The 22,131-nt window shown below is 39.0% G+C and overlaps 1 protein-coding gene across 1 annotated transcript; it reads left to right on the top strand.

Annotated features, from left to right (window-relative positions):
- Nucleotides 1-16,090: 16,090 nt before the first annotated feature.
- Nucleotides 16,091-21,586, top strand: LOC131168184 (uncharacterized). Its single transcript, XM_058127461.1, has 3 exons — nt 16,091-16,732; nt 16,919-17,148; nt 21,087-21,586. The coding sequence occupies exons 1-3, from the start codon at nt 16,375-16,377 to the stop codon at nt 21,363-21,365; spliced, it is 867 nt and encodes a 288-aa protein (XP_057983444.1). The 5' UTR covers nt 16,091-16,374; the 3' UTR covers nt 21,366-21,586.
- The last annotated feature ends 545 nt before the right edge of the window (nt 21,587-22,131 follow it).

The following is a 22,131-nucleotide window of genomic DNA, read 5'->3' as shown; positions in this document are numbered from 1 at the left end:
AATATTCGGAATTGTCATGGAGAGGTTACATCGTAGCCTTAGTAATAGCAATTAGCTCATAATGGAATCAAAACAAACCATAATAATTTTAGAATTCATAATGAAAATTGTACAAAGAGAATATGAAAGAATTAAAAAGGAAACTGTATGTAGATCGAGAATCTCGATTGTCAACAACTCCAATTCGGCTTCTCTCTTCTTCTTTTTCCAAGCTTTGAATCCTCTCTAATGGTGAAGAAAATCTTCCTTTTTTTTCCCTAGCTTCGAATCCCCTCCTTTTATAAGTCTTTGGTTGTCCTCCCTTCTTATCTCCTCAAAATAAGATCATCCAAATCCCCTCCTTTTCTGTCGCCGCCTTAATGTGCGTTTTTATCTATTGATATCTTCCCATCTTTGAAAATATTCAACACGAAAGTTGTGGTATTTTTTATAAACTTTCCATAGATACCAAGATCGCCCTTTTTGGAGTTTTATAGAAAAATTTATGCTCCAGATATTAAAGGGTGTTTTAGGAAATTTTAGAGAGGAATTTGAGTTTGAAAAAGACTTTTGATTAAGGGAATTTGAATTTGAAAAGTAAAGTTTCCTCCTTATCCCATGACTCCTTTCATTTATTCATTCCTAAACAAAAATAAACAAAATGAATCAAAATTCTAATAAATTCAGTTCAGCTACTCACAAGACGAAAGGAATTCTTGATTATGTACATTCAAATGTTTGGGGCCCAATTAGAGTTGCATCAAAGAGTGGACATGTGTATTATGCGAGTTTCATTGATGATTACTCACAGAAGGTCTAGGTTTACTTCATGCATCACAAATCTAGTATGTTTGTCAAGTTTAAGATTTGGAAGGCTGAAGTGGAAAACCTGATAGGGAGGAGAATCAAATTCTTAAGGTAAGATAATGGGACCGAGTACGCTGATTCTCGGTTTATGGAGTTTTCTGCGAAGCAGGGCATCAAGAGACATTTTAGTTTATCGGACACCTCAGAAAAATAGTGTGGCAGATTGGATGAACCGGACTCTTGCTGAGAGTGTAACGACCTGCTTAATAAATTGATTTTTGATTTTTTTTTTTTTAAATGGCAACTAACATACTCTGATACCATGATATTAACCTAAGCAGTAGGAAGCAGAATCATACAAACATAACCATTATATACAATACAAAACCAATATCAGAGTACTACTGTGCTTCCCAAAATATACACATATAACTATTTTTCAAAAAAAATTCCCTCAACTATACTGGGATATACAAAAACACTCCCAAAAATGATACTCACTCTCTGACAGGGCACTACAGACGCCCCTCTATTTGCTAGCCGGATCTGCTCGCCTACTTGGATCACCTGAAAAATATTTCAACACTAGGATGAGCCAACGCTCAGTAAGAAGAAATATACTATTACTAGTGTGTGGCAAATGAGCTACTATATATCATGAAATCTGTTTCATATAAACATGAATAACTGAGTACAAAAGTACAACACAAATAATAAAGTACACCACCCCCCTTCCATGTTGCTTAACATAGTAGTATTTTAGGTCATAATTCAAAATACTTCTAGCGTACATAAGTAGGGTCCCTGTTTCTGTAAATCCGTACATATGTAATAATAATTGAAACTGTTCCCTATGGCTATCTGTGTCATGACATGCACCTCATGATGAGGTTGTGCGGCTCGTAGGCTGGATTTACCCTGACTGGCCAACTAGGAATAAATCACTGAACTTCGTCAGTCGACCTGCCCACCTCAACCCATATTTGGATGGGGAGCCTAACCTCTTCAAGGGCGTAGGTGGTCGACTTTACCACGTATTATCTGAATAGGTGGTTGCACTGATAAAGTAACATAGTATCTATAGCAACGGTACCGTGCTCTGTAGTTGCAAGTTCAACAGGGTCTGATATCATATAATATATTTCTATATACATGTCTATTTGATTTACCATGATTCTAAAGTACTGAAATAACCATGATGCTACATAACGTACTGAAATCTAAATAATCATAACATGGAACTGCATATTCGTAATGCTGGAATTCGTATAATCATCATACTGAGATTCGTATAATCATGGTACTAAAATCCGTAAAATTATGGTACTGAAGTTCACATAATCATAGTACGTAAATCCGTAAAATCATGGTACTAAAATTCATAAAAATCATGAAGCTAGCATTAGTAAAACATATCCCCGTACTACATACATATTCACAAACCACACCATACTTTAATACATAATTTTCGTAAATAAATAAACTGTATAATATTTAGAAATATCCTAACATAGCATATTTCCCTTACCTTATCTCTGAAAAATCCCTACTGTACTTTAGCCTGATACCCGCAGGACCTTCTACAAAACACCCTGAAACCAACATATGCTAGAACTAAACATCAATATTTTTCTGTCTATATCATTTCCTATAACTACCACAAGGCCAAAAGGAGACTAAAAGGTCTTACCCTGAATTTGGGATGATTTCCAACTCCGATTTCCCAACGATCCGCTCCCGTAGATGCGTAGAGAACTCCGCCAGGAGCATCGTGGTAGCTTCAGATAGTCGATCCGGTGACTGGTGGGGCCAGAAACTAAGAGAGAAGGGAGAGAGAGTCGTAGGAGAGAGAGAGCAGCGAGAAATATGAGAAATATCCTGGTTTTCCCACTTTTATACTGCCAGATTCGTCGATGAGGCCTGACACTTCGTTGACGAATCCTTCAGTAAATTCGTCGACGAAACCCATTATTCCTCGACGAAATTCAGGTTGCCTCAGAACCCCTCTCGGTACTTTCTCGACGACAAAGCCCTGTGTTCGTCGACGAAATTCTAAAGACCTTCGTCGACGAAACCTTGTGTTCGTCAACGAAGCTTGGCAATTTCTGAAATTATGATTATTTAATATTATCTCCAAAAATGCAATGTCGTCGACGAAGTCTATGGCCTCCTTCTGTTCTGTATCTATTTTATCTCCCCCTTATTATTAAAATGCTATTATTCTTTGGGTCGCTACATTCTCCCCTCCTTATAAAATTTCGTCCTCGAAATTTACTATTGGAATCTCTATCTATACTCTCCATTATCCAGTAGAAGCAAAGGGTCTACTTATTTTATTACCTGCCCTCACTTATGGCAGAGGAATACCGTGGTTACATAGGTGGTTCTGGGTGATTACATATATCATAAAAGAAAATTTCGCCCAAAACAAAAATACTATCTACCAACCATAATCAATACATGTACCTGCAAAAGAAAACTTATCTAACTATTATACTTTACCTAAGTACCTCTATACCTCTTGGAATAACTGTTGGTCTCTCTGTCTAATCTGCTCCTCGAGCTCCCAAGAGGCTTCCTCTATGTCATGGTTCCTGCACAAAACTTTAACTAACGGTATTTCTTTAGTGCATAAAATCTGTACCTTTTTGTCTAAAATCTGTACTGGAGCTTCTTTATATGCTAATGAATCCTTGAGTTCTATCTCTGCATAGCTAATGACGTTGGATGGGTCTGGGACGTATTTTCGTAACATGGCAACATGAAACATATCATGAATACGAGCCAAAGCTGGCGGCAAAGCTAGCCTGTAGGCAACTGACCCAATTCTCTCAAGTATCTCAAAAAGGCCAATATACCTAGGGCTCAACTTGCCCTTCTTTCCAAACCTCATAACTCCTTTCAGAGGAGCTATTTTCAAAAATACTCGATCTCCCACATCAAATTCCAACTCTCGGTGGCGAGTATCTACATAACTTTTCTGCCGACTTTGTGCTGCACTGATTCTATCTCGAATAATTCGGACTTTATCACATGCTTGCTGAATTATCTCTGGGCTCAAAACTCGCCTTTCGCCTACCTCATCCTAGAAAAGAGGAGATCTACATCTCCTACCATACAATGCCTTGTAGGGTGTCATGCCATGCTAGCCTGATAACTATTATTATAAGCAAATTTGACTAACGGCAAAAACTGAATCAAGCTACCCCCAAAATCCAAAACACACGCTCGTAACATATCCTCGAGTACCTGAATGGTCCTCTCTGTCTAACCGTCAGTCTGAGGATGGAAAGCGGTGTTGAATGCTAACTGAGTCCCTAGTGCCTCCTGCAAACTCTTTCAGAATTGTGATGTGAAACATGGATCACGATCCGAGACTATGGATATCGGCACTCCATGGGATCGAACAATCTCCTATATGTAAATCTTTGTTAACCTGTTCATAGGGTAGCTGACCTTAATAGGCAGAAAATGCGCTATCTTCGTCAATCTATCAACTATCACCCAGATGGCGTTCTGTCCATGCAATACCGGCAGCAGCCCAGTAACAAAATCCATAGATATATGGTCCCACTTCCACTCGGGAATGAAAAGTGGCTGCAACTGACCAGCCGGCCTCTAGTGCTCAGCCTTAACCTACTGGCACGTCAAACATTGCCGCACAAATTCTGCTATCTCCCTCTTCATGCCACTCCACCATAAAGAATCTCGCAAATCCCTATACATTTTCGTACTGCCAAGATGAACAGTGTATAGGGACCTCTGTGCCTCCTCTAAAATCATCCTCCTGATGCTATCATCTGTAGGCACACATAATCTGGTATGGAATCTCAAAGTTCCATCATCAAAAATACTAAACTCCTCCCCCTGACCATCCTGAACTCTGGCTATCACCTCCACTAACTCTGGATCATCTCTCTGAGCAGCTTTAATCTTCTCATACAACGTGGGCTATACAACCAAATTGGCTATAAATGCTTGAGGATCATCCTCCACCAATTCCACACCAAGTCTCTCTAAGTCCATCTGAATCGAATGCTGAACTATCGCTGCTAACTGTGCTGTGTACCCTGATTTACGGCTCAGTGCATCAGCTACCACATTTGCTTTAACTGGGTGGTAACTGATGGTGCAGTCGTAATCTTTTATGAGCTCCAACCACCTCCTCTGCCACATATTCAATTCTTTCTATGTAAAAATGTATTTCAGGCTTTTATGATCAAAAAATATTTCACACCTCTCACCATATAAATAATGCCTCCAGATCATAATGCATGTATCACCGCAGCCAATTCTAGATCGTGAGTAGGGTAGTTCTTCTCATATTCTTTCAACTGTCGGGACGTATATGCTACCACCCTACCATGCTGCATCAGCACACAACCGAGCCCTTTCAAGGACACGTCACTGTAGATAACATAACCATTGCCACCTGATGGAATCATAAGAACTGGTGCAGTGACGAGCCGCTGCTTTAATTCTTGGAAGCTCTGCTCGCACTCTTCATCCCACACAAATCTAGCATTTTTCCTAGTCAACTGCGTAAGAGGACCTGACAAGGCTGAAAAACCCTCAACAAAACGACGGTAATAACCTGCCAGTTCTAGGAAACTCCTGACATCCTGCACATTTCTCGGCCTAGCCCAATTTACCACTACATCAATCTTGTTGGGATCCACTGCTATACCGTCCCCTGAAATCACATGGCCTAAAACTGCCACCTTTTCTAGCCAAAATTCACACTTGCTAAACTTTGCATAAAGCTTCTCCTCCCTGAGAGTCTGTAACACCTACCTCAAATGCACCTCATGCTCCTCAAAACTCCTCGAGTACACCAGTATATCATCAATGAAAACTACTACAAACTGATCTAGATACTGGTTAAAAACTCTGTTCATCAAGTCCATGAAACAGTCGGGGCATTCGTCAGCCCAAACAGCATAACGAGAAACTCGTAGTGTCTATACTTGGTCCTGAAGGCCCTCTTCCCGACATCCTCCGCTTTTACTCTCACTTGATGATACTCGAATCTGAGGTCAATCTTGGAATATACCCGCATACCCTAGAGCTGATCAAACAAATCATCTATACGGGGTAGAGGAGATTTATTCCTGATAGTAACTTTGCTGATTTCTCTATAATTAATGCACATCCTCATGGACCCGTCTTTCTTCTTTATGAACAACACTGGAGCTCCCTATGGTGATACACTGGGTCGTATAAACCCCTTATTCAACAAATCCTGCAATTGCTCCTTCAATTCTCCCAATTCAACTGGAGCCATACGGTAGGGAACTTTAGAGATCGGCGTAGTCCCTAGAGGTAAATCTATAAAGAAATCTACCTCGCGCATAGGAGGCAACCCTGGTAGCTCCCCTGGAAAAACATCTAGAAACTCGTGTACTACTGGAGTGCTGTCAATCTTCAATTCGTTTTCAGATGCTTCTTTCACAAATGCAATAAATCCCTGACCTCCATTTAAAAGTAATCTGCCTACCTGCACGGCGGACACCAGCTGTGTTAAAGCACGTACCCGTGAACCAACGAATTTGAATTCATGCTCTCCAGGAGGTCTGAAAATTACTTCTTTCTTACGACAATCAATGTTAGCGTGATTGGAAGCCAACCAATCCATACCCAGTATTATGTCAAACCCACACATATCAAACACAATCAGATCTGCCGGTAGCACTTTACCCTGAATTTCTATCGGATAACCCCTAAGTATCCTCTGACATCTAATCACTGACCCTGATGGCGTAGCTACCGACAGTGCTATATCTAATGACTGGATCTCACTCTCACATAATTTAACATAAGATGTAGAAATGAAAGAATGAGTAGCACCCAAGTCAAAAAGAACAATAACTGGATGTGATAAAACAGTAAATGTACCTGTCACCACATCCGTAGCAGCCTCTGTATCACCTGGCGTCAGGGCATAAACTCGCGCTGGAGCTACGTTCCTCTGCTGGCCACCCCGGGGCGCCTGGTATCCTCCCTGAGCTGCCGGATGTCCTCCCTGATGAGGCCTGGGTGCTGGGACTTGATCTTACTGACCTGGGCAATCACGCATCATGTGACCTGGTCTCCCACAATGATAACATACACCCTTGCCTGCTCGGCACTCCCCCAGATGATGTCTCCCCTATATCTGACACACCGGGTATGTCTGCGCACCCTGATTCCCACGAGGTCCTGCCATCTGTCTCTGATCCCCCCTATCACGACCTCCTCTCCATGGGCCCCTACTGGAGCCATCTTGGAAACCCTGAGGCGCAGGCCTCTTCCTCTGACCCTGAGCTGCCACACCCCTCTAAATACCACTCTCAATAATCGCAGCTTTATCTACAACCTCGGTGAATGTCTGAGCCCTGAAATCAATCACCTGCTCAAACAGATTCTGCCTCAGCCCCTCTTCAAACTTCCTCGCCTTCTTCTCTTCATCAGGTGCTAGATATGGAGCAAAACGCGACAACTCAACAAACCGAGCCGCGTACTGGGATACCGACATCTACCCTTGTACCAAATGTAAGAACTCTGCTGGCTTCACACTCCGAACGATAGCAGGGAAATATCGCTCGAAGAACATATCCTTGAATCGGTCCCACGTCACTGGAACTGGAACCGGCCTCTGCTCCTCTATCAGACACGCTGCTCTCCACCAGCGCTTTGCCTCCCCTGTCAGTTTAAATGTGGCAAATGTTACCTTCTACTCATCTGTACATGGAAGCACTGCCAATGTCTCCTCAATATCCTGGACCCAATTTTCAGCTACAATCAGGTCATCTCCTTCAGCAAAGGATGGGGCCTTCATACGCGTAAACTGCTCAATCGAACAATCACGCTCCCCGGAACTCCTAGCCATCTCAGCCATCACCTGCTGAGTGACACTACGTAGTACAGCATCTGAGTCTCCTCCACCTATGCTGGAAGGACCTAGCCTATCCTCCCCTGCATTCATGCCACTACTACTTGGGTCCATCCTGAAAACAAGAAATACACTTAAGCACTTATTTCCTATACGGACCTATCTTGTACCAATTCAAAATCAACTACCTTCCCTATCCTTAACCCATATCTAGTTCTGTCATCTAGACACACGAACCAACAATAGTTTACTATGATTTTCCTGAAATCGTTACCCCAGGAAAAGCATAGAAACCATTACGGTAATCCTGTACCCAAACACAAAACAAACCCCAAATCTTTTTCCTATACTCTAGTATTGCTTCCGCTGCACTCTAAAGTCTACATAACCTCGCAAACCTAAGCTCTAATACCAAACTATAACGACCTGCTTAATAAATTGATTTTTGATTTTTTTTTAAATGGAAACTAACATACTCTGATACCATGATATTAACCTAAGCAATAGGAAGCAGAATCATACAAACATAACCATTATATACAATACAAAACCAATACTAGAGTACTACTGTGTTTCCCAAAATATACACATATAACTGTTTTTCAAAAAAAATTCCCTCAACTATACTAGGATATACAAAAACACTCCCAAAAATGATACTCACTCTCTGACAGGGCACTACAGACACCCCTCTATTTGCGAGCCTGATCTACTCGCCTACCTTGATCACCTGAAAAATATTTCAACACTAGGATGAGCCAACGCTCAGTAAGAAGAAATATGCTATTACTAGTGTGTGGCAAATGAGCTACTATATATCATGAAATCTATTTCATATAAACATGAATAACTGAGTACAAAAGTACAGCACAAATAATAAAGTACACCACCCCCCTTCCATGTTGCTTAACATAGTAGTATTTTAGGTTATAATTCAAAATATTTTTAGTGTACATAAGTAGGGTCCCTGTTTCTGTAAATCCGTACATATGTAATAATAACTGAAACTGTTCCCTGTGGCTATCAATGTCATGACATGCCCCTCATGACGAGGTTGTGGGGCCCATAAGCTGGATTTACCCTGGCTGACCAACCAAGAATAAATCACTAAACTCCGTCAGTCGACCTGCCCACCTCAACCCATATCTGGATGGGGAGCCTAACCTCTTCAAAGGCCTAGGTGGTCGACTTTACCACGTATTATCTGAATAGGTGGTTGCACTAATAAAGTAACATAGTATCTGTAGCAACGGTACCGTACTCTGTAGCTGCAAGTCCAACAGGGTCTGATATCGTATAATATATTTCTATATACATGTCTATCTGATTTACCATGATTCTGAAGTACTGAAATAACCATGATGTTACATAACGTACTGAAATCTGAATAATCATAACATGGAACTATATATTTGTAAAGCTGGAATTCGTATAATCATGGTACTGAGATTCGTATAATCATGATACTAAAATCCGTAAAATCATGGTACTGAAATTCACATAATCATAGTACGTAAATCCGTAAAATCATGGTACTGAAATTCATAAAAATCATGAAGCCAGCATTCGTAAAACATATCCCCGTATTACGTACATATTCACAAGCCACACCATACTTTAATACATAATTTTCGTAAATAAATAAACTGTATAATATTTAGAAATATTCTAACATAGCATATTTCCCTTACCTTATCTCTGAAAAGCCCCTACTGTACTTTAGTCTGATACCCACAGGACCTTCTACAAAACACCCTGAAACCAACATATGCTAGAACTAAACATCAGTATTTTTCTATCTATATCATTTCATATAACTACCACAAGGCCAAAATGAGACTAAAAGGTCTTACCCTGAATTTGGGATGATTTCCAACTCCGATTTCCCGATGATCTGCTCCGATAGATGCGTAGAGAACTCCGCCAGGAACGTCGTGGTAGCTTCGGATCGTCAATCCGGCGACTGGTGGGGCCGGAAACAAAGAGAGAAGGGAGAGAGAGAGTCGTAGGAGAGAGAGAGCAACGAGAAATATGAGAAATATCCTGGTTTTTTGACTTTTATACTGCCAGATTTCGTCGACGAGGCCCGACACTTCGTCGACGAATCCTTCAGTAAATTCATCGACGAAGCCCTGTATTCGTCGATGAAATTCAAGCTGCCTCAGAACCCCTCTCGGTACTTTCTCATCAACGAAACCTGTGTTCGTCGACAAAGCTTGGCAATTAATGAAATTATGATTATTTAATATTATCTCCAAAAATGCAATGTCGTCGACGAACGCGGAGCGTTCGTCGATGAAGTCTACAGCCTCTTTCGATTTCTGTATCTATTTTCTCTCCCCCTTATTATTAAAATGCTATTATTCTTTGGGTCGCTACAGATAGGGCTCGGTGTCTCAGATTGAATGCAGGGCTACCGAAGAACTTCTAGGCCGAGGCAATTAGTATAGCTTGTTTTTTGGTTAACCGATCACCTTCTGGCATCACTAGAGAGTAAAGTGGTGGAAGAGGTTTGGACGGGAAATGCAATAGGCTACTCCGAATTGAAGGTATTTGAGTGTCCATTCTATGTACACGTGTCTAGTAAGGAGAGGTCTAAACTTGACCCAAAGTCTCGTCATTGCATCTTCTTGGGATATCCAGAGGGTGGGAATGGGTATTAGTTGTGGGATCCATTGGCAAACAAGGTGGTGATTAGTAGAAATGTAGTCTTTGATGAAAAGGCTATGGTGAAGCATATTCGAAAAATGATGAACAAAAACAGGAGCCGAAAAGTTGGGGCAGTGATGAACATATCGTGCAGGTGGAGTTGGAAGCTCAGGGCAATGGAAATGATCATGGTCCCATGGTTGCAGGGAGCTCTAGCTTGGAAAGCCAGCAAGTCGACGATATTCTGTTAAGAAGATCCAGACGCACTATTCAGCCTCCACCAAGGTATGGGTTTGAAGAGTTAGTGTCTTATGCTTTTCTTACTAGTTGCAACGATCCAACTACATTTCAAGAGGTAGTGCATGGCCAGGAGAAAGATAGACGAATGAGAGTAATGATTGAGGAAATGGAGGCACTGTATAAAAATCAAACTTAGGAGTTGGTGGAGCTTCCAAATGGAAAGAGACCGATTGGGTGCAAATGGGTGTACAGGAAGAAGAAGGCAATATAGGTGAGAAGTTCAAGGCACAGTTGGTGGCAAAAATATACTCACAGAAGAAGGGGATAGATTATTATGAGATCTTTTCTCCAATGGTCCAACATACTTCGATCAGAGTTGTGTTGGGGTTGGTAGCTTATTACGATTTTCATTTATAACAAATGGATGTGAAGACGATGTTTCTTCACGGTGACTTGGAGGAACAAATCTACATGGTGCAACCGGAGGGATTCATTAAACCAGGAAAATAAAATTTTGTTTTGAAGTTGAAGAAATCTCTTTGTGGGCTGAAACAATCTTCAAGGCAATGGTATAAACGGTTTGATTCACACATGATGAAGATTGGCTACAAACGGTGTGAGTATGATTGTTGCGTATATGTGAATAAACTTGATGATGGCTCACTTATTTTCTTATTATTGTATGTCGATGACATGTTGATAGCTGCAAGAGATTTAACTAAGGTGAATCAGTTAAAGGACCTGTTGCATAAGGAATTTGACATGAAAGATCTTGGTTCAGCCAAAAAAATACTTTGGATGGAGATTCTCTGAGACAGGACTACAGAGAGATTATGGTTATCTCAGGGTGGTTATATGCAGAAGGTGTTGGATAGGTTTAGCATGGCTGATGCAAGACCAGTGTGTACATCTCTAGCGAATCATTTCAAGTTGTCTACTGCTAATTGTCTAAGTTTGGATGAGGAAATCCGGTACATGTCAAAGGTCCCCTATGTTAGTGTTGTGGGGAGTTTAATGTATGTCATAGTATGTATGAGGCCAGATTTGGCACTTGCAGTAAGTATGGTGAGCAAGTTCTTCTCTAATCCAGGAAGGCAGCATTGGGAAGCTGTCAAATGGATACTTAGATACTTACAGAGTACATTGGGATATGGCATCATGTTCGGCAAGCAACAGGGTTGTCCTTCAGTTATGGGGTTTGTTGATACAGATTATGTTGGAGATATGGATGACAGAAGGTCTACAATGAGATATGTATTTACCCTTGTAAGAGGACCGGTATGTTGGAGATCCATGGTACAATCTCTAGTTGCATTGTCCACGACTGAGGCGGAGTATATGGTAGTTTCCAAAACTGCAAAGGAGGCCTTATGGCTTACTAGTTTAGTCAGAGAGTTGGGGTTACAGTAAGATGGTGTGGTGATGCATTGTGATAGTCAGAGTGTCATTTACTTGGCGAAGAATCAGGTATACCATGCTAGGACCAAGCACATTGATGTGAGGTTCCACAAAGTACAAGAATTGATTGCTTCGGGTGAACTTATATTGGACAAAGTTCACACATTTGATAACACAGAAGATATTCTGACCAAATTAGTTACTTCGGAAAAGTTCAAGCATTGCTTGGACTTACTCCATGTCTCCAAGTGATAAAAGGGAGACATACCCAACCAAGCGTTTTTTAAGTTAAAAGTGAAGCAGTTCATGTTTCTGAGATTCTCCTAAGGGGCATATAATTGCCAAGGTAGAGATTGTTATTTGTGGCTCTTATACTTCTGTTTTAATAAATAAAAAAGGAAGGAGGAAAAACATGAAAGGGCAGCACAGTAGGACTCGTTGACGAGAGCCTTGTATTTGTTGACGAGGTAACAATAGAGGTTCATCTACAAAGGCTTTAAAGCTCGTCGACAAATAATTACCAAGAGCATGAAATTTCAGACTTTTGGCATCGTTGACAAGAGCCCTGTATTTGTTGACGAAAGTTGTTCTTGAGCTTGTCGACGAACGAGGGCCGCTTGGGCTGCGACAGTTTTCTGATATTTTGAATTTTTGAACGTTGGGTGGTTGGGCAAATAGGGGGAAACCTCAGAGAAAACTCTATATATGTCATCTGGGAATATTTTGAAAGTGTGAGTGATCATTAGAGAAGTGTATTGTGTACATTTTGATTTCCTTAGTGAAATTTTTGTGTCATTACTTCCATAGATGTAGGCTTTGCCGAACCACGTAAATCTTTGTGTTGATCTTGTCCTGGTTGTGTGTGTTATTTATATTCACTTGTTGTTGTTTATTCCGCTGTGCATCTTCATTATACGATCCATATCACAACACCTCTATTTATAAACTTTGGGATTCAATCAGCTTAATGTTGATTTAATCAATCAACACTAAATTTCATCAATCATCATTAACTCTAACTTTGCAGATTTTTCACACCCGTTGAATTTGTTTTTTTCTTCCTTCACAAGTTTAAATTGAAAGCTTGAAGATTGCTGACCCACTTCTTTATATTTTTTTCTTTTTTTTATTTTCTTATTTTCATTTTCCACGTAAAGTTCATTTTCCTATATTTTTTCCTTTTATGGAATAATTTTTTTACTAAATTTTGTTATGTGCCCCAAACAAAATGAGGTGTCCACAAACTCATAGAAAATTCATTAAGTTATATTTTATAAAGAGTGAATTACATTTTTTTTTTAGAGCATCATAAGTTATTTATCAAGAGAGTGAATGGTTGTCATAAAGAGTGTTATTTTTATACAAGAGCACAAATTATTATTGCATGACATAAATTATATCAAATAGATATTATTGCAAAACCTAAATAATATCATTTTATTTTATTTGTTAGAAAAAAAAAATGTACGAAAAAAATTTATGAAAATAATGTAGAAAGCTAATGTATTTATAATATATAAATCTATTAAATTATAAATATATATATATATAATAAAATTAAAAATTTAAAAGCTTCTATCAAGCTCTTAATACATGTTTTAGTCTTTCAGGAGAATTGAATGAAATGGAATCATGATGAACAAAATCAAATTTTTCACTTAATTTTATTTTTATATTTTCCATTCGAAATTCCACTCCATTTCATTCTAATTGTAGACACCTCATTTTGTCCGATCATTATATACCAATTTTAAAAAAAAAAATGGATTTTGATGTAAATTGTGGTTCACATTCTAAGTGGAAACCATATACAAAGAGAAAGTATAAAAGAAATCAACCAGCAGCAGGGGAAACCGTCGACGGTTTGACTCGGGATACCCAGCGCAAATTTCAAATTTTGAAAAGGGAGACATTAATATGGTTAGGGTTTGGAGGGAAAACCTCCGAGAACTCTATTTATATGTCATTTGTGATGTGTTTAGAGTATGGTTGATGATGGTTGTAAGCGTTGAGAGAATTGATTTAATGTTCTTGTAATTTGCACAAGAAGATAGTGAATCCTTACCGTTTGCTCCCATGGATGGAGGTATTGTTGAACCACGTAATTTCCTGTGTTATTTGTTGTTCTTACTTTCATTTACTTGCAGTGGTTGTGGGTTGTTCTGTATATTCATCATTTACTGCATTGTGTGTTTTATCCTTTACATACACAAATATATTCTGTTGTGCAAATTTGGGGGTGTTTCACAACAGGTTTTCAAATTTGTTTTCTTTCTAGTTCTCATTAATCATGTTTTGTTCATGGAGATGCCTTCCAAGGTAATTGCCTAAGTGGAATCTCTCATTTTTTTTACTCTATTGGTCTCATGCCCTTAAAATAAAAGATTTATTCATTCATTTTGTATTACAAGGTGTTGTTTCATTCTCTTTTGTCGCATTAAAGTTCAACATCAAAAAGAAAGGAAAAAACATCATAAAATCTTCATCCTTAGGTTGCTTGCTTTGAGCCTCCTCCACCTGCATCCACTTACATGCACAACACATTTTAGAGTCAGTTTCATAGGTTAAAGTATTCCAAATTAAAATTGCAGCCCTTGGGCTAATTTCTTATTTGGGTACATTTGGGGCCCATTGCTTTTATTGTAGTCCAAGTTCGACCAATTTTGTGATTTAAGGCCCATTATGGGCCTTTATTTGAAATGACAACCCACTACAGGCTAATTTTGGTTCTTAAGCCCCATTTTGTCTTTTTTTTTTTAAAAAATTAAAGCCCAATTTGGGCTAAGGGCAATCAAAGGCCCAATTATGGGCCTTCAATTAAATGACAACCAATTCTCATACAGTTGTTCCCAATGAATAGTCATGGCATGTCATTCCCTTTCCCATGACCTTAGTTCCCATATTTCCATTCCTTATGGCCAACCATGTTCTGCAGACCATAGAGAACTAGTCCCCTTGCCAATTTGCTTATAAAAAGGGGCTAGAAAAGGAATTTAGGGGGAATTTGGGCAGAAAGCATCTAGCTAGAGAGAACATTTGGCTAATAGAGAGAATAAAGGTTTCATCTTGGGGGAGGAGACAGAGAGTATTCAGAGATAGTGAAAAGAAACTAGGGACAAAAATCAAAGAAAGGACTCACTCAAAGTGAACTCAGCTAACAGAGAATAAAGGCAGTGAAAAAGAATGGAAAAAGGAGTATCCTAAAAGGTAAGTACTTTGACTCCCTCATTTTGATCTATGCCTAAATGTGCTCTAGCTTGTTTTTTTTATCCAATGTGGACTATTTGATTGAATGAGTGTTGTAGAAGAGTTGAAAATTAGGGTTCATTGCATAATCGAGTAAATTTTATGATTAAATCAAATGGCAGTATTTTGAAATGAAAAATGGTCATTTGAAATTTTGAACAAGACTTTAAAAGACACATAATGTTTCGACACTGCCTTAGCATTCAATAAACCCAAAATCCCAAAAATAGAACAACCAGTACCTCCATTTAGTTCTTCAAACCCAAAATCAAACCCAAAAATAAAAATAAAAAAGAAATACTTGTCAAAATTAAACCCAAAAATGAATCCAAAATAGCCCAAAAACCCTACTAAAATCCAACCCAAAATACCCCAGCCAAAACCCAAAACCTAACCCCAAATACCCCATCCAGAACCCAACTTTTAACCCAAAACTCCCCAACTAGACCTGAATACCTGGGTCAAAGTAACCCAAATACCCGGATCAACTTAACCCAAACCCGATTCAAATCTACTCATGACCTGGGTCAACCCAACCTAAATACTCGAGTCAAGCCTACCCAATGACTCAGGTCAATCTAAACCCTAAACCCAAATCCCACTCAAACCTAAAACTCACTTAACCCAAGACCAAGCCCAAACAAAAAGAACCAGACCCAATTTAACCTAACTTGACTTGAGCCTACAAACGCAATTGGCCCAAAACCACCCACTCCAAACCCTAAAACTTAAACTACCAACCTCAAGCCCCAATTGAAGCTAATCTAAGCTGACCTAAGCTAGTTCAAATCTCATGCCCAACCTAATATATCCCAACCCACGCCCACAAACCCAACCTAACTCTCACCTCCTTTACATGAACCCAATTAGCCAAGCCCAACAAACTAACCCAAGGCCCAACCTAACCAAACTTAAACAAACCCTGACCTAATCCTTGCCAAGCCTAACCTTGACCAGGGGCAAATCCAAACCATCATCCCCCTCTTTGGTTCACAATAAAGGGGGAGAAAATGAAAGAAATGAATAGAAGATGAGAGAAGAGATGGAGATTGAGTTTTGAGCTTTCCGCTCTGATGCTTCAATCGAAACCTAGAAAAGAGAGAGTGAGAAAGATATCAGAACCAGAGAACAAGGCGGTTAGAAAGTGAAAAAAAAGTGCGAAAAAAAAATAAAAGTGAAAACCAATGGCTGACCAATTAGTGGCAAACCACCTGGAGCCATGGCGGGAGCTGAAGGGCAAGGTGGTGATGGTCACCGGAGCTTCATCGGGCCTTGGCCGTGACTTTTGTCTTGACCTCGCTAGAGCTGGCTGTAGAATTGTGGCTGCTGCCCGCCGAGTGGACCGCCTCAAGTCTCTCTGCGACCAAATCAACCACCTCTCTTCTTCTTCTTCTTCTTCTTCTTCTTCTTCGCCAACTGTCCGAGCTGTTGCTATTGAGCTCGACGTCACTGCCAATGGTCCTACCATCGACGCGTCCATACAGAAGGCCTGGGAGGCATTTGGCCATATCGATGCCTTGGTTAATAACGCTGGCATTAGGGGTAATTTAGCTCTGCACTTTTTTTATTCTGTTTTTTAGGGTTTTAATCATTTGTTTGTGTTAATTAGCCCTGTTCGATTTTGATTTCCGTAGACCAAAATAACACGACCTTACTGTCTAGGGATTTTGTTCCTGTTCGATTTTTAGAAAAATGCGTACGTTTCAACTCACTTGTTGTGTATGCTAGGCTCTGTGAAGTCTCCATTGAATATATCTGAGGAGGAATGGAGCGATACTGTCAAAACGAACCTAACAGGATCGTGGATGGTGTCAAAGTATGTGTGCATACGAATGCGCGATATGAATCAAGGGGGATCCATCATCAACATTTCTTCTATTGCAGGCCTTAATAGGGGGCAGCTGCCTGGATCCGTTGCCTATGCTTCTTCAAAGGCAGGCGTGAACACCATGACAAAGGTAACATCATTTGGCATGAGCACATCTTTTTAAGTACAGATGGCATGATTTGTCTTGATTTACAACTTTTCATAATCAAGAGAAGAATTCATACTTGTCATGGGAATCATATACGACATTGTTACAAGTCACGAGCTTAAAGTAATTTTTTTGCGAGGAGGAGATGTACTGTGCAGAAAAATTTTCTAAAAATGAGAAAACCGAAATGGAAAGATAAGCTGAAGGAGAGACAGCTCAATGTTTCATGAGAAAACCAATTTTAAGTATTTTTTTTATGCACTATGATGATAAATTGTAACAGAACTACAAGGAATATGAATGAAAATAACATGCAATTAACAAGCAAGGGTTAATTTAAAGAACAGGAAACATAAACCTTGAACTGGTCATTCCAAGAACATTTCAAATCTAACTAAACCTCCATTGAAAGTGATTATTCATTACAGCCACTTTCATCCGCTGCCTTACTGCTCATTATTAATTGGAAGGTGGCCAAGTGCTGGTTAGAATGTTGGAAGATCTTTTTTTTTACGGCTGCAATTTTGAGATTTTGGTCATTTTTAAGCTAATTTTAATAGAAAAAAGAAGATTTGTTTAGAAATGAAAGGAGTCATAAGGGGGATGATAATAGGGATACGAAAATTAAAAACAAAAAACATGAACGTCAAGTCAACCAAGCCAACCATTCAGCCTGAAAGCCCATTGAAACAGCCTCACTTAAAACAACCAGAATAATTAAAAGCTATTTTGCAATGCAACACGTGATTATAAAACCATGGCAGCGCCATCAGATTTATGCATGATGATGTTTGGGTAAATGCTATATCTCATTTAGAGAGAGAGAGAGAGAGAGCGACGGAAGAAAAAACAAATATCTCATTTAGAGGGAGAGGAAAAAAAAACTAACTGGTATATCTTTGTCTATTTCAACGCCCTCTTTATTGAAACCTAGGAAAAGAAAAACTTTGGGGTGAAGCCACACAAATATATATTTTTCTTATGTTCTGTTTTGTTCTTTTATTCTGTTTTTCCTTTCTATTGATGGTTTGGCTGGAATAAGGATTTATGGTTACTCTGTAAATTGATTATTTTGTGTGCTAAAGATCCCAAATATAGCTTGCCTAAACCCCTTCCTTGTTTTCGTCTAAATTTATCACGCGCCACCAAGGAGGCATTCATTCTTAAAACACCATATCATGGTAGGGTATCACATCCATTTCATGAGATCCCTTTTGCAACCGTTCTCTTTATATAGCTTGTTTAGTATGATGATCACCAGTTTTGGTTGAACCAAAGAAATGTCAAAACCTGAATTATATTCTTTTAGAGGGTGGTGACCTCAATATGCATAGATGCAATCAACTCTGCCTCTTCCTCCTGCTCCTGCTCCATTTGATAGAAGTTACCATGGATGGGAAAGTTGTAAATTACTTTCAAGAGTAAGGGAAAAGCTTCAGCAAAAGATCTTATTGTGGCACCCGGCAGCAGTTCAACAGCATGTGATTCATCACAACTGTATTGGAATTATCCTCGTGCAGTTAATGGAGTTGGGCTTGGTAGTAAGTCTTAATTTTTATTGGAGTTGAGTTACCCACTATTCTTTTGCCCTTCTCTAATTTTTATTGGAGTTGGGGCCTGGTAGAAAGTCTTAATTTTTATTGCTGTTGGCTTTCAATTATCTAACACGTTCATGGCCTGACACATCATTAGATGAAGCGGCTTGATGCACATGCTTATGCAAATGATTAGTAACTTTCTTAGTAATTTCAAGTGCAGCTTCAAGGCATGACTTCTTTATTCAAAGATTCAATCATGTCTAGCTTAATTTGTATAGGGGGGATATTCCACTTCATGTTCTTGATGCATTGCCATATTTCTGAATTTGGGATACCTAAAAAATATTTGCTGGCTTTTCTAACTAAATTGTTCATTGTGGTCTAGTTTGCCTTTGTTTTTCTGTATTTATGTAACTGTACCACCTCTTAAATGGTTTGACGGTAATAAGGACTTAAGGATGTCCTTTAGATGGATTATTTTGTGTCATATTGCTTGCTCAATTCCTCCCTTGTGTTGTTCCTAATCTTGGAAGCGCTGATACCATTACGGGATATGAATATGGCAAAAGACTGATACAACAATATGGTGATTTTGTAAAAACAACGATACAACACGATTGGGATATGTTATTTAATATAAAATATATATATATATATTTAGACATGTTTTTCCTTTTAAATGAAAAATATTGAGGTCATAGGCATTATTCATGCTCAGTTATGAACTGCATAATCATTAACAACACTCATATTAGAGAACTCAAGAAACATTCATCATATATCAATAGTCAAAAGATGGTCGAAGGCTTCAAAGAAAAATACTAAAAAAATTGTTCAACTATAAATCTAATTGACAGAATAAGAGTCATAAGACATCCATCAACCATGCATGCATCATTATTTTCACCATCACTATCTTTGAGGAACATGGAAAATAAGATCCTTACATCAAGGGAGAGTCCCATCTAAAGAGGAAGGGAAGGAGGAGGGAGGGACACAGATTAAGGAAAGAAAGTCTTCAAGCCTTTGAGAAAGAAGAGGCTTTGATTCGTCAAGTATCATTGAATGTGGCAGAGAAGAGGCTTCATGCATTCGAAGAAGCCAAGATCATCGTCAAATGTGGATGTCAGGTGAGATTTGCGGTGACTAGAGGCTGGGAGAGAGATCGAAGGTTGAGATGTCCAGCGACTAGAGGTTGGGAGAGATGATTGAAGGCTGGGAGGATGGATCGTGAGAGCTAGGGTTCCACTTCCAGACTTGATTCAGTTGCCAAGGTCCTGGGCCTGCTCCTGTGTGTTTTTTTGGTGTGTTAAAGTGGCAGGGTAAACGCAGCATTTTGGCTTGAACATGTCCTGAGAATATCCATTTCATATTTAGCCGTGTCTAGGCGTGCCAGAGGGGGGGAAAAAAAGTAATTTTCGACACGTGTCAGATACATATCCAGTCGTGTTGGATGCATGTCCGTGTCTGATATGTGTCGGGTGCTTGTTCGTCCCGTTCGTGTTAGGTTCCAACACTCTGCCCCTTTTGAAGTGCCCTTGTTTCCTCGTTCCTACATCCAAAATCCAAATTTATTATGTGCCTCCAGGGTGACGCCCCCCTTCTAAATAAAGTAAGGCACCATGATGGTAAGATATTTCATTCATTTATTCAGACCCCCTTTTGATTGCCATCTGTAATTAGCTTGTTTTAGAAAGGTGCATCTCCAATGCTAGCAGGACACCAAAACTTAAAACATGTTCTCTCCAAGGTTAATAGCCAGGCATGCAAAGTGATTCTCGATCTATTTGTCATTGAAGTTTCACATCTGTTCTTTCTGAACTTGTTTGTTTTTATGTTGCCAAGTACATGATTCATGGTAAGAAGGCCGTCTCTTGCTACTTTTTTATGTTAAAAAAAAACAAAAAGGGTCTTGATGGATGGAAAAATTTGGGGATTCCAATTATTCAATAATAAGGGAAAATCTTGGTGGAAATATCCTGTTGTGGGAGCATTGCAACTCTTTATGATCCCTTTGAACCATTTTAAATTTCTCCCTCTGCAATCCATGAAGATGGAGCTTGGAACAAACTCCTAATTCACAAATTACCTTATGAAGTTGTACTCCAGCTCATCTCGCTGCTGGCTGCCTGACTAACAAATTCCGTACTCCAATTACCATGGGTTTTCAATTATTGGAGATAGTCATGGACTGACACATCACAAATGAAGTTGTTTCACACCGTTCGTAAATTTGTTTCTTCTTTCCCCCTTTTCCTCTCTGTTGGTGTGTGGTTATTTATCAAATTTAATTTTCCTAATACTTTTTTTTATGCATTTCTGAAAAAAAAAAAAAAAAAAGAAGGGGTTTTGCTAACTTGAAAAAAATAAATTGAAGTGCAGGTAATGGCGATGGAATTGGGGGAGCACAAAATTAGAGTGAATTCAATATCCCCTGGACTGTTCAAGTCCGAGATAACAGAGGGCCTGATGCAGAAAGATTGGCTTAATAATGTGGCCATGAGAACCGTGCCCTTGATGACGTATGGATCAGCGGACCCTGCATTGACATCTCTCGTTCGATATTTGATCCATGACTCTTCAGAATATGTATCCGGCAACGTCTTCATCGTGGATGCAGGTGCTACCCTCCCCGGTGTTCCCCTCTTTTCTTCCCTCTAAATTTCCTACTTGTGTTTTTTCTAGTTGAGTAGGGCGGCATGAAGCCTGAGAATTTATACGCTGCACGCTCTTGGAATTGCTTTAAATATCAATGGATAGATGCTCGCAGGCAGGCAGGTATGCCACTGATGGGCTAGTCTCTGCTAATATCCATCTGTTTATGAATTCTATATGCAAGAATCATGAAAAAATAAATAAAAGCAAAACGTGTTTTGTTTGAATAATATCTACATATAATTAAATATTCCTGTTATTTAGAAAATACAATCTCAAAAGAAAATTCTTATGAAAAAGTGCCACGATTCTTCATAATAATTATAATAATAAAGATTGTGGTTCTTAATTTTTAAATTAAATAAAATATTTATTATAAAACTATGATTCTTTGTTAGTTGTTAATAATAGTGACTTTTTATTTGAAGAATGTATTGTATACTAGAAATTGATGAAATAGTTTTTAATAATAACATTTACTGTTAAAAAAAATGAATAATAAAGCAAAGATCACAATTCATGGTATAAATAAAATTTTATATTTTGAATTACAATAATATTGTGATGAATTGAACATACAAACAAAAGGTCAACCAATTTTTATGGGTTCCACTCTTGCCCGCATCTTCTAAACGAGAACAACCCTACTTTTAAATTATGTTTTATCGATGCTTCATTTCTATTTTATTTTTCCATAATACCAATTTGGTAAAAAAAAAAAAACTTGCCAAACATTGTAATGGTAAAAGAGGTGAATGGAAAATAATGGCTA

The sequence above is a fragment of the Malania oleifera genome, chromosome 11, assembly GCF_029873635.1.
Source record: "Malania oleifera isolate guangnan ecotype guangnan chromosome 11, ASM2987363v1, whole genome shotgun sequence".
Classification (NCBI taxonomy): domain Eukaryota; kingdom Viridiplantae; phylum Streptophyta; class Magnoliopsida; order Santalales; family Ximeniaceae; genus Malania; species Malania oleifera.
Note: the sequence above shows the minus strand (reverse complement) of the source record. Positions and strands in the feature narration are given on the sequence as shown.